This window comes from Sapajus apella, unplaced genomic scaffold, assembly GCF_009761245.1.
Source record: "Sapajus apella isolate SASKATOON/1434 unplaced genomic scaffold, GSC_monkey_1.0 scaffold61, whole genome shotgun sequence".
Taxonomy (NCBI): Eukaryota; Metazoa; Chordata; class Mammalia; order Primates; family Cebidae; genus Sapajus; species Sapajus apella.
Window position 1 is genome coordinate 12,235,910 of NW_022437001.1, and position 14,271 is coordinate 12,250,180.

At 40.5% G+C, this 14,271-nt stretch overlaps 1 protein-coding gene across 1 annotated transcript in view; it reads left to right on the top strand.

Annotated features, from left to right (window-relative positions):
* The first annotated feature begins 8,425 nt into the window (after nucleotides 1-8,425).
* MGAT4D (MGAT4 family member D) overlaps nucleotides 8,426-14,271 on the top strand; it is a 51,652-nt gene continuing 45,806 nt past the window's right edge. Inside the window, exon 1 of the mRNA XM_032246515.1 lies at nucleotides 8,426-8,717. Within this exon, the coding sequence (XP_032102406.1) occupies nucleotides 8,624-8,717 (94 nt within the window). The 5' untranslated portion in view covers nucleotides 8,426-8,623. The remainder of the gene's footprint in view (nucleotides 8,718-14,271) is intronic.

The following is a 14,271-nucleotide window of genomic DNA, read 5'->3' on the forward strand; positions in this document are numbered from 1 at the left end:
AGAGAGAGAGAGAGAGAGAGAGAGAGAGAGAGAGAGAGAGAGAGAGACTTCCTTCCCTTCTCTAGCACCTAAACGCCTTTTTAAATCTGTTTCTCCATTACTTCCCCTCATATTTGGACAGAGCACACAGTCACCTGAATGAGCCAGCCAGCGCTTCATGGCCTGTGTTTTATACTGTATTTTTAATAACAAATATTTCAATTATCTGTTCTCATATCAATTTGACAATTCCTCCATAGGTAGAATATGTTATTGACATGCCCAAATCATGTTGGGATTCTTTCTGGGGAGGGGGCTACTTCTGCACAGTGGCTACATGGAACACCTTCTTTAGTACAGTGAGATGTATGATAGGGAACCAAATGATTGTATAATACACTGTTCCAAGTCCTTGATAGTGTTTGTGGCTGCAGCCTTAGCCCAAGATGACATATGCGTTAAACTTATTTGAATCTTCTGGGGGGCTACAAACAGTAATCCTATATAGTCCACTGGCCCATATGCTCAGACTTCTGTGCCCAGGAGATTTTCCCAAAGGGCATTTTTAAATGGCTATTTTTGGGTTAGCATTCATCTGTCTCTTACCATATTAGTGGCTTAGTAAGGAATAGGTGGAATATATAATTATTTCATCCATTCTTGCATGGCTTTGGCACCACTGTGCCTACTTAAATTGCCAAGGTAACTATTTCTAGGAAACGGCAGGTGATCATCTTCACATTTTATTCATCTTTTGAGTCAATTTGATTATTATTGTGGGCATCTGTTTGACCCACTATCATCCTCCATGGAAATCCCATAAGGCCTTCCACAGTCAAATCCCCTGCACTGGGGTATTCTTAGTGTTAGCTTATCAAGATTCTCACATTCCTGGGCATGGTGGCTTGTGCCTATAATCCTGGCTACTTGAGAGGCTGAGGTGGGAGGAGTGCTTGAGCCCAGGAGTTCAGGGCTGTAGTGAGCTATAATTGTGCCACTGTACTGCACTCTGGGTGACAGAGCAAGACAACATTTCTTTTAAAAAAAAAAAAAAGATCAAATTTGTGACCACATAGCTAGATAATTGGTTACTATCTGACACTGTAAATATCCAAACATTGCCCTGTGGTTAAAAAAACTAAGTTGTTCTTCTTCCACTGTCATGAATATTGTTCTCAACTCAGCCCATTGCATGAATTTACCGTTGTGTTATTTGACTGGGTTTTTACCAGGTATAACAAATCATAGCAGACTTTTATACTGTCAGTCCTGCTATACAGGAACTCTCATGGATAAACCAAAAAACTTGTTTTATTTTGTGGAGAGTCATGAGGTTTAGATCATTCAGCAACAGAAGGGGTCTGCTAATCAGCTAGTTCTAAAGCAAGGATGCTACCTGCTCATGTATGGATTATAATTCCCCAGAGGCACCTCTCGTGACATGAATTCTTTCGAAAATTGTATCGTACAGATTTCTCTTTATTACAACCTAATTTTTATATCACTTGTGATATAATAGGCAGTTCAGATCTTAATATAGTTTGATGCTCTTAAGTTATGGGGACTGTTTTCAGTGGAGTCCAGTAACATGCCAGTAAATGGGCTCTCTAGCCCCATTGTCAGGAACTTCTTGTGTCAAAAAAATCCCAGTGGCCGCCACAAGATGGTAGTATTATATTTTAGTCAAAGCCTCTAATTTGCATGTACTGTATTCCAGTGTCAGAAACTTCTAAAATCATGTGTGAATGTGCTCGAATCCTGAGGTCCCCCTAGCATATTTGGGCCACTGCCCCTTACAAATTTTCATAGCTCGTCAAACAGTCCCTCAAGATATTGTGTCTTCTCTTTATTGGCAGGGTCCTAAAGGGAACATAATACTGTTTGTAGAATATCTCTGGTGACCCAAAATTATTTTTAGGAATTTTATGGATTGGGCTAGACTGAATCTCAGCTGAATTGATTAACCATCCCACTAGTCTTATTTGCCACTGTGGCCCCAATTCTGAGTTTCTTTTTTCCCCTCAAAGCAGGAAGTCCTCCTAGTGCCATCAATATAATGAATTAACTTAATTTTGATAATGATTATGTTGAAATCTAATTTCTCCAAATTGTAGCAGCGAGTTGGAGCAGATGGATATCCGTGGGGAAGGAACCTAAAGATATATTACATTCCTTCTCATGTACAAACAAACTGTGGTTGATGTCTCTCTGAATAAGATCAGAAGGATAGCATTAGCCTAATCTAGCACACAAAAAACAGTAATATTTATCTTGCTGGACATCTTGTACAGCTTGTACAATGCCTAGCACAACAGACACTTGTTTAAATCATGGGAACTACCTTTTTTAAATGATGATAGTTAACTGTTATCTCCAAAGCCTGCTCTTTTTCTCCTGGGTCACATAGGATTAATAGAAAGCATTCGTGGAGATTAGCACTTTCCCTCCCATTGTTTCTTAATGAAAGATAATATTTCTTGTGTCCTTCGAGAATCTAACACTCCCTGATTATTTACTACAAAGGGGAGTTTGTGTGAGACTCAGGGCTTCCATAATGCCTGATTAATTAAAACCAAGTGGAGGGCAGACTTCTCTATCTTTTAAAGACATTTTGCTTGGCTTTAAGCTGGTAAAGACAAGAGCTTTCATCACATCCATTCTCATTACATATTCAGGTGTAGACCAAAAATAAATTTCTAAGGCCCTGCAACCAACTGAATGGACCCCTCCTCTTGGTCAACGGGCTTTCAAAGAATACTGAAAAATTAGATAAGGTCATGATGGGAAGTGGGGGGTCAAACATGCCTCATTATATCCTCCTCCTTTGGAATTCAGGCACAACTGACGAGCATTAATATTGAAACAGAAATCTTAAGACTGAAAAAGCAGACTGTAGCAATACGATACGAAATTCCAACCTTACTCTAGCATAGCATCACACAACAGATATAGCAGGCTCTAGAAGTATCAAAGTATTTTATCTCAAAATACGTTGATATGGCCCTACACAGCTGTTTCTTATGGGATAAATTTGCATTCTGTAGAGAATCCCTTTCTCTATCTAGGTGTTTTTCTGATCCTAAAGAGATTAGCTGAGAGTCTAGCATCTTTTAAAGGTCTAAATAGAAAACATTTGCCATCTATTGCCTCTAAGGGCAGCCACCTGTTAGATTTCATCTACATAGTAAGTACCTTGGTCTCCACAGCCCCTGATCTTAAACCAGACACTCCTTTCTGTTGATTCCAGGTCTTTAGATAATAAATTAACTCTTTTAAGCAATTACCAATCAGAAAAGCTTTGAATCTACCTATGACCTGTAAGCCTCTCCCATAACTTCAAGTCGTTCCACGTTTCTGGACCAAGCCAATACACATCTGACATGTATTGACTGATGTCTACATCTCCCTGAAATGTATAAAATCAAGTTGTAACCCAGCAACCTTGGGTACATGTTCTCAGACCTCCTGGAGCTATGTCACAGGTCATGGTCCTCACATGTGGCTCAGAATAAATATCTTCAAGTATTTTACTGAGTTTGGCTTTTCATCAACACAGGTAAAGGCAGAAATTGGATTTTTGTTTTTTATTTCTTCATCTGTAGTTTTGTAGTGATTCTGGTGCTACCTACTGTAACATTTCAATATACTCCAAACTTCCATTTTCATACCTTAATATTGTCTTTTTATTCTGCTATTATGGTACATTTTACATCATCATTATGGTACATCCAGTAATTCCAAAAAAGGTTTTCACTATCCTCTGCCATTCAACATTAACTTATATCATACAATCTTGGACCCCCCCGCCAGGGGACACATGAGGATTTCTTCTCCTTCAGGTTTTTCTTATTCTTTTTTTCTTTTTATTGTTTGAGACACGTTTTCATTCTGTTGCCCAGGCTAGAGTGCAGTGGTGCCATCATGGCTCATTATAGCCTCAACTTCCCAGGCTCAAGTGATTCTCCCACCTTAGCCTCCCAAGTAGCTGGGGCTACAGGTGTGCACCACCACACCTGACTATTTTTTTTCTATTTTTTGTGGAGAAGAGGTCTTGCTAGGCTGGTCTTGAAATCCTGAGCTCCAGTGATCTTCCTGTTTCAGCCTCCCAAAGTGCTGGGATTACAGACATGTCCACTACACCTGGGCCTCCCTTGTTATTTATCCTTTTACCCACAACCTTAATAGACAAGTTAAAATCATTATCTGTGGTAAATACACTTCATTTTCCAATTTTTTTTTTCATCATTGCTGCCTTTAAGCTCATCGAGGCTGGGATAATTGGAACAGATCTGATAGGGTAACTTAGGTACAGTGGGTGCAGGAGCTAGAGTAGGTTTCCCTTCTCTAAGCTATTGTTAACGTGCTGTCAAACCCTTTGTACAGATCCTGTCAATTTCTTCCTTCTCTATTCCCTCCCACACCCATCCTTCAAAGAAGTTTCAAAAATCATTCTACCTGATTCAGTGCTTTTTTCTCTTATTCTGGTTACCATCTCCACCCCAGCCCATTCACTTCTTCCGAACAGCTTAAACTTTCTTTTTGTTGACAAAGCTCATGATCAGTAGCTGTGAGAACAAATCTGCCTTGGCATTCTGTATATTCGAATCCTTGTCCTCTCACTAAGACTATCATACTGGGAAATCTATGCATGAGGAGTTTCCCCTAATCACAATGTCTACAGTAGTTAGGGGAAGAGGCATATTATTCAGGGAAGCTCAACATTGATCATCATAAAACCAAGCTGGGTTGCCACTGCCCTTTATATTTTTAATGCTTCCACAGAGCACTGTTAACAAAATGCATATAAAGTTTTTCTTTTCAGTATAATTTTAAGGTATTTCAGACATCGCACCCTCCAAAAGGGGCATTGATATTTAATTTGGGTCTTCCGTGGATCAAATACTGACCACTGCAACAAGTTGATGATTAGCAGTCATACCAAAGAACTGTTTCCATTAAGCAGTTTCTAAAATCGGCAGTTCCATTGCTGTTTATTCTGAGAATTCAAGAAAGCAGAGATTACTCAGTACTAATCAAAAATATATTTTTCATTCCAAATTTCATTCCACTATTGCCTTTGGTTTGTATGTAGGTGTATTTAATAAGGCCAGGCAGATGCACATAGTTTGGTTGAGAGACCTCAGGACTTAGATGGAGAAGGTCCCACTTTCTCTATGAAACCAGAATCTTAATCCTACAATATAATGACCCTTTAGTTAGCCAAACAAACAAACAAAAAACCAGAGAGAATAAGAAATAGAGATGGACAATCTTTCCTGAGAAACAAGATTGGTTTAATATATCTGCCAGTTACACGCACGTGAATAGTGGAAAAGAGAAGAGGCAACTGGTATGCATAAGAAATTTCAATGTACAGTGACCCTGCTTTCAATAAAAGAAGTTCAATCAATTTCTCATGTTCTGACAGAACATATCAGCATTCTCTACTCTTGGGGAAAAACATGAATGGAGGTGGACCAACAGGCAGCAGGAAAACAAGGAGCAGAAAGTTCCTCTCCTGCACTGCCTACACTCAGTGTAGCAGTCTGAAAAGGCAAAAGGATTACGCATAGAATTATCTCACCTTCTACTGTGCAAAAGTTTATGGAATAATAGAGAGCCTCCTGAAATAGAAGTTAATTTATAACTCAATTTGCCTAATCGACTGTACACTTTGCCTTTCTAAATCTTTTAATCTACAATTTAACAAATTAAATTAGATGGTACTTATAAGTTCTCTTTAAGATTTAAGGTTCCGTGATATTACTGTTATAGCGTCTATCCAGACTTCATTACCACGTTCATTGTTGGTTGCCTCTAGGGGAAACGGATGATGGCTTATGCACCCTGCACATGGTTAGTGTTCTACAACTAGTCCTCAAATATGTATAATTTCTATATTTGGGGAACATTTCATGTCTTCTATTTTGAAACATGCAATACACTGTCATTAACTATAAAGACAACTACTCTGCTATCAAACATTAGAACTTAATCCTTCAATGTAACTATATGTTTGTACCCATTTACCAGCCTTCCTTCATCCTCCTTACTGTTTTCAGCCTCTGGTATCTATCATTCTACTCTCTGTCTCCATGAAATCAACTTTTTAAGCTTCTACATATGAGTGAAAACATGGATATTTGTCTTTCTGTGTGCCTGGCTCATTTCATTTAACATAGTGGCCTCTGGTTCCATCCATGCTGTTGCAAATGATATTATTTCATTCTTTTTTTGGCCAAATAGCACTCCATTACTAAATTATTGTGAACGTTATTTAATCTTAACCAACTTGAACAGCTATTATCCATCCCCCCTTACTGATCAGGAAGCCAAATTTAGGGAAGATTGAAAACTCTTCCCAACACTGTATTGTTAGTGAATGATAACACTGTTTACCTTCAAACACAGTGTAAAAAATAGTTAGATTTTTAATGTGGACATTCTATTTTCCCTTCTAATAGCACTGTACTCCTTAATTATACTAATTTCTTGAATCCAGAAACTAGTAATTGGCCTATTTGGGGGAGAGGGAGATGTTTTGGAGAAACATTATCATTTTGATTTCAGTTAAGGTGATGTGGCAGAGATGGCTGGCTGACACTGAAGGTCCGTAATCTGCTTGTGTGGTAGAGGTGTGGAGGGGAAGCGGCTACCCAACCAGGATCTATAGTTTCCCCTTTTTTTGCCTCTAGTTTTCTCACTAATATAATCTGAACAGAATTAAGTTGTGTCAATTCTGGTCAAACTTTCTTCTCCACATGCTTTTTCCTAATCCTTTAGTGGGATGAAGAGGATTTCTAAACCCTAGAGGAGAGGAGAAACCACAGAACGGAAGGGGCTGTGCCTCTGACTGATCATGTGGAAAGCTACAAACCAAGTGGAAACGCTGGGATTAGACATTACTTGAGCAAGGAAAAACAAAACAAAACAAAATTCTATTAAACCATGGAGGTTTAGTTTAGTTGTTCCTGGAGCTGGTATTAACTAATTAGTCACTGATATGTTTAAACCAAAGTTAGGAAGCAAATAAATAGTGAATATGAAGAAAATGTATTTACTTGAATTTGTGATTTGTATTATATAGTTATAAAGATTTGATTTATAATGGTATGTAGTTTATATTAAAGTGCCAAGTGTACAGAAATTTTTAAAAAGCAATAAGTTTTCCTTTCTATTCTTTGGATATAAAAATGTTTGTCCAGTTATACTGTCACTGCATTTAAAGAGTTTGTCATATGAAGTCTCAGTGGTTTAAGTATTCTTCTATGCTTGGCACCATGGTCTCTTCAGGTTTTCCAACAGAGATGGACTATGTGGATAAATTAAAGCACTAGCTTTAGATAGCTCTCCTGGTTTTCTCCCTCTGATACCAATGAAACTATTAACACTCAGAAGCAATTAGAGCTCAACTTAGAAAGATTTAATAACTAGAAGCTCTTGACTATTAAATTAATTTTCCTTAACTTAGCATTGGAAATGATCCCATTAATTCAATCTGCTTTGAATATATTTCTCCCTCAACCATGGGTGTAACTTAGAATCGTTGTGGAAGCTCCTATCCACAAGTACCTAGGGATAAATATCAAAATGAAAGACAGAGACCTTACATCACGCTTGTCCAACCCATGGCCAGCAGGTAGCATGTGGCTCAAAATGATTGTAAGAAGAACTATGATGCCACTGATAAAATCAAGGGACTCTGGGAAAACATCTATTAATAGCTTGATGAGGAAATTTGGACATCTTGAATCTGATGTGGGACATCCAAGCTTAAGGGCTGGGTAGGCGGCTGAAAATGCAAAACTTGACCTCAGGAAGGCAGTGAAATGCTGAGTGTGGAGATACCTCTTTGTGCTGAATAGCTTCCTTCTCCCACCCCAATCTCCCGTTTTCTCCAACCTGCTCCACAGCCTAGAAGCCAGGTTTGTACCATCTAGTACATCAAGCTGAACTTCCCTGTCTTCTGGTTTTCAGTACAGCTCAGCCAAAGGCAAGCGCCGACAACAGACTGAAGGGGTGAAGGAGAACACAATTGAGGTGTCTCTTTCTCTGGCTCCTTGTTTTGAGATCTGGCTGGGTCCCCGCTCAGTGGAAAGTCACAGCTGCTAGTCATTAGCACATGAGAACATGCAGGCTATAATGGCATCCTTAGGCTGGCCTATGTTCAAATCTTTTTTCCCTCTTAAGGGGACAGAAACGAGCCCTTCCAACGTGGAGTGATTTGAAGAATGTTTATAACCAGACTGCCAGTGCATCCTCAATGAGAGGCGGGATTAGAGGGGAGAGGTCAAGGAGCCCATAGTCTCATCCTACTGATGTTTTAGTGTTTCCCAGATTGGGTAAAAGTTTCATAAGCTACTCCAGGGAAGTCGCCTAAAAGTTACTGCGCAGCCATCACAGGGCAGGCAATGGGGCGCTTTCCTTACTGTATCGTTAGCAGCCGTGGCCAACCGTTTATAGCACGCGCTGAACCCTAGAACAGGAAGCAAAGGGTGCAAAAGTTCTGCGGGAAGGCGGTTCCCGGGGCGGGTGTGCTGGGGACCCACGCGGCACCGCGGGGAAGGGGATCCGCGCGCTCAGCCCCGTCCCGGGCGCTACCCGCCACCTCCGCCCGCCGGCCGCCCGCAGCCCGGCCAGCGCCATGAGGATCAAGCCCGTGAACCTGCCGATCGCCCTGGTCGCCTTCGCGCTCTTCAGCTTCTCCTGCTTCTGCATCTACAAGACGACTCAAACCAGTAAGCGGCGGGGCGTCCTCCCGCCTTCTCTTGCGCCTCCGGGTCTTCGTGGTTGCAGGAACGCGGGCGGGGCGGGGTCGGCGACTGCGGGAGCGATGCGGGAGGCTGGCGACTGCAGCTGAAGCTGGCCCCTGGAGGCCTGCATCGGAGCCTTCCCGAGGCCGCGCCCACGCTCGGGTCAGCGGCAGCTGTGCTGTTACCCGCGCCCCAACCGCCTCCTCCCCGGCCGCGCCCAGCCGGCGCGCGCGCTCTAACAGATCTAGCCCCAGGGACCGGCCGCTCCGTTTCTTCAAAGGTTGAAGGGCCCCATCTGTGCCCTGCTTTTCCCTTCTCCTCTTCTTCCTTCTCGAAACTGACTGTCAGACCCCAAGAACTGCTGTTACACAACCGGCATCTTTCCTCTTTCGTGGTCCATTTACATCACCAGGCCACGCTTCCTGCCTCCCTGGAGTGTTTTTTGCGGAGCTGAAAAGGGGTGGGATGAAGGAGAGGGACGTCACTGACCACCTACAGCGCTGGCCCAGAGCCTGGACTTCTCCGATGGACCGCCCGCCGGCCTGCGTTCCGCTCCGACACATAAAATGGAATTTCTCCTGACCCATAGAAGTGCCAATTTAGGAAACAAAAGTACAAGTTGCCCAGTTTAATTTCAATTTCAGATAAACAATGATTTATTAGCATAAAAAATTGCATGGTACATAATTATTCTAAAACATGTATATCTTGTTTATTTGAATTTCAAATTTAGCCAGGTGTCCTCTATTTGATCTTTCAACCCTAGTTGTCCGCGGTGTCACATTTTAGCGTTCAAGTAGTTGAATTTTTCAATTTTAAGACTTAGGAACGCTGTAAATGATGAACCCAACCTTCCAAGGTTGCTTTTGGTTGTTTTCAGTTACAAATTCATTTGCATTATTGAACACATGTATGACTTAGGTGCATACAAAGTAATCTTGGTACGAGTGGCTGAGGTTGAAGTTTGGGAGAGGCTTCATGTCTTAGTCTTCAAGTTAATACTAGATTTTATCATCATATACACCAAATATTCTATATCCTACTTGTTTCAAAGACTAGAAATGTGTATTAATTTATCTGCACTATAATATTTCTACTGATCTTTATAGTTATTTTACATATTTTCCCTCCTCTTTTTCAATAAAGAACATTATTCAAATGTCTTTTTTATTTTACCACAATGAGCAATAAGCACACTCATAACAAAAACTAAATGATTTCTTGTAATTACAAAGCAAAATGAAAAGTTTTGTAGTAATTTTTTTTTTAGTAGTAATTTTTTTGTAGTAATTTTTTTGTTCTTATTGCCCAGGCTGGAGTGCAGTGGTACAATCTCGGCTCAATGCACTGCAACCTCCGCCTTCTGGGTTCAAGCAATTCTCTTGCCTCAGCCTCCTGAGTAGCTGGGATTACAAGCATGCACCACCATGCCCAGCTAAGTTTTGTATTTTTAGTAGAGATGGGGTTTCACCATGTTGGTCAGGCTGGTCACAAACTCCTGACCTCAGGAGATCCACCTGCCTCAGCCTCCCAACGTGCTGGGATTACAGGAGTGAGCCACCACACCTGGCCTAGTAATTTTGGAAGGTAATTTAGAATGTTAACCTCAGAAGAAGTTTTAATACCACTAATGATTTTGTAATGAAACTGAAGACTTTGAGATCCTTATAATCATTTTGGTGGGTTTTCTAGTTATGACAAGGAAAAAGAAGTTTGTTCCTCAAAGATTTATATTTTCATTATTCATATGTTCAAGTTCAGAAACAAGATAGAGTTCTTGAGAATGAAATGCTCTTAAAATAACAGACAAATCAGATTTTTCATTTTTTAGGTATATGTTTCTGCTCTAAAATAATTAGGATATCAATCCTATAATGAGATGTCCTTACGTCAACAAAAGAAAACACAGACTTCACTTAGTTTCTGAAATAATGATTTTTATAAAGCACCAGAAATAGTTCCAATGTCTTAAAAATTAATCTATAGTTGTTATTTCTATCAATGAAAATTTGAGAATGTTTATTAAAAGATGGCCACCACCTAGTGTTTTATTCTTTCTCCCAATTAAATTTTGCTGGGTGCAGTGGTTCACACCTGTAATCCCAGCACTTTGGGATGCCAAGGTCAGGAGCTCAACACCAGCCTGGCCAACATGGTGAAACCTTGTCTCTACTAAAAATACAAAAGTTAGCTGGGTGTGGTGGTGCACGCCTGTAATCCCTACTCAGGAGGCTGAGGCAGGAGAATTGCTAGAACCCAGGAGGTGGAGGTTGCAGTGAGCCAGGATTGGGCCACTGCACTCCAGCCTGGGTAACAGAGTAAGACTCTGTCTTGGAAAAACTAAAAACCCAAAAAAAAAAAAAAAAAAAAAGGGAAAAGAAAACATTAACTAAATTTTATGGGTAGATAAACTTTTTGTTCGTTTCTATAAGCTCATAGTATTAACAGTTCATAATCTGATCAACAAATATGCAAGCTGTATGAAGACAGAAAGTGTTTCCTATTTTCACCTGTTTTGTTGTTTTCACTACTGTGTTCCAGCATGTGGAAAACTACATAGCATGTAATGAGCGTGCTAAATATTTGATGAATAAATGAATGGTTGAAATAATGAAAGAATCAATGAGTTTAAAAACTACCTATTCATATCATAGGCACCAAGTGAACAGCATCAAAGAACACCCCCTTCCTTTCATGAAGCTTACATTCTGCTTAGGCGAAATAAACAAATACATGATATAATTACTATATGATATTAGGTGTTGGCAGAGTTAGGGAAAGATAAGTGCTGTTTTAGACAGAGAAGGATTATCTGAGCAAGTTACGTTTGAGCAGATTCCCAAATGAAGTAAGGAAGCTTCATGTGTGGAGATCTGGGGTAAGAGTATTTCAGGCAAAAGGAAATGCAAATCCAAAGGCCCTGTGGTAGAATCTCCTTGATTTGTTTGAGAAACAGCCAGAAGGCCAATGTGAACAAGGAGGAGAGTGATAGTATTATAACATGGAGACCATATATGCATTTTATTCTGAATAAGATCAGAAGCCATTAGAGTTTTGTGCAGAGGAGTAATATGATCTCACACATACATTTAAATGATTATTGGATGTGTGCTATGAAAGAAAAAAAAGAATCATGGGATGCTCCAAAAATTTTTAACTTAAACCTTAGCACTGTTGACATTTTGGGTTGGGGAAAGGGGGCTGTCCTATACATTGTAAAATGGTTAGCAGCATCCTTGGGTTCCATCCAGGAGATGCCAGGAACAGCACCCCTCTCTGTTGTGACAGTGTCTCCAGGCATCGGCAAATGTCTCCGGCGGGAGAAATCATCCCTGGTTGAGAATGAGTGCCTTAAATAATTAGAGAAATGGAGTTGCCATTTACTGACTGGGGTTGGAGCAGGTTTGAGGGTAAGTCAATATTTCTGTTATGTATGAAGTGCCTATTAGAGATTCCAGTGAAAGAGTTGAATAGGGAGTCGGATCTGTCAGCCTGCATCAGGATTAGCAGTATAAACTTGAGAATTGTTACCATATAGTATTTAAAGCCATGAAATGGGATGAAATCACCTAGCGAGTGAAGGAAAGGAGTAAGTTTTGGGATATTCCAGTATTTCAAAGTCAAGGAAAAGCTAGAAAACTGAAAGAGCTAAGCCAAGAAGAAATGTCAAGGAGCAGAGTGTAATAGGGTGAAATAATTCTGAGAATGGTCTCTAGTATTGAAAAGCCATCTCACCCATAATCCTTGAAGCTATCATTCCCACATTCTTGGTGAATGCAGCAAGGCCTTGATCTCAGTTTGAGTGGGTGCTTCATCCCAGTCAACCAGAGATGATAATGAAGGTAACTGTTTTGCCAGTGCATGTCATGGAATTCTAGTGTCCTATTTTCCATGGGCAGTGTGGTGGCTTGTCACTACTTTAAGCCCAAGTACATCAGGTGACCGATTCCAGATTTTCTTCTTTGAGAGTGTTTCCTGGGTAATGCAACCAGTCTAGGAGCCCCTAGCTATCTGCTAGCTACCTCCCTTGGAAAAGCCAACACTTGCCTGCCACTGTCATTGACAATCCTGGCCCTGTGGCTGGCCTGCTACTACTCTTGCCTCTGGCCACTGCCTCAATGTCTGACACCCCAACAAGGGCTGGCAGTTTGGTGGAGGAATTGCCAAAAGAATTATACTATCTCCTTTCATACACCTTCTACTATAGCACAACCGCCTCCCATTGGGAAAATATGATGAGAATACCACTGGCAAGGAAATCTGGGACAAGCAACAGGGTTCTAGTTTTGATCATACAAAGGAAATTTAGAGGAGTCTATAAAGACAGAGTGTCAACAGACACAATTTTTAGAAAGTCCAGGAATGAAGAAAACAGCATCTTATATAGGGACATACATAAGTGTAATAAAATTACATTTTAAAAAGTAAAGGAACAATAAGCAGATACAGCTTGGGAGAGTACTGTAGTAACATTATGAGATGGGATGGGAGAGGAATCCGCAGGTGGAAGCAGAGGCATCAGGTAACTTTCAGTTATTAGCTTAGGTGATACGCTATTAATTTTACATTATGTTGCAGAACTTACCTATGTATTTATTACATGTCTTCTTTTGTATATATAATTTTTTAATTTATTAAAAGAATTTATATAGTGGGAGTAAGGAAGCAGGAAACTGGAAATGATAGACATACAGTACCCGATTCACTTCAGGATATAGAAACGATAAGATTTTATTTTTTAAAAAGTTCAACTTGGGATATAAATACAAATGACTTTTTATTTTTCCAGTAACTCCTCACATGTGTTCTATTGAGCCCCCTTTTCTGCTTAGAGGTTTAGAGAGACAATGAAGACTTATTCTGTGTCCTTGGTCACTTTTGGTTATTCAGTCTCATTCCTGTTTTTAAAGACCTGGTTTCATTATTTTTAAAACTTTAATCTCCTAATCAACTTAAAACTTTCCTTTCCTTTCTCTGTTGGACAGGCAAGACTCGTGGTTCAAGGAAAATGGAATGGCAGATGAAAAAATGGCAAAACTGTCACAAACACTAGTGGAACGTCATTTTGTTTGTTTGTTTGTTTGTTTATTGAGACAGTCTGGCTCTTTCGCCCGAGCTGGAGTGCAACAGTGCCATCTCTGCTCACTACAACCTCCACCTCCCAGTTTCAAGCAATTCTCCTGCCTCAGCCTCCTGAGTAGTTGGGAGTACAGGCACATGCCACCATATCTGGCTAATTTTTGTATTTTTAGTAGAGACGGGGTTTCACCATGTTGGCCAGGATGATCTTGGTCTCCTGACCTCAAAACACCACTTTTTTTAAACTCTTGATTTAGTGATCAGGAATTCACGCAGGTCTCCACTGGCCAGTTTGTCTATAATTCGAGGTGGTGTCAACTGGGACATTTGAAGCTGAAGACTCTGCTACTAAGAAGTCTTTTTCTCTCACAGCTCCAGCATCTCTCTCTCCTCTCCCCACACAGCGGTGCATCCTCCAAAGCCTCTCCCTATGGCTTGGGTTTGTTTCTCACAACATTGT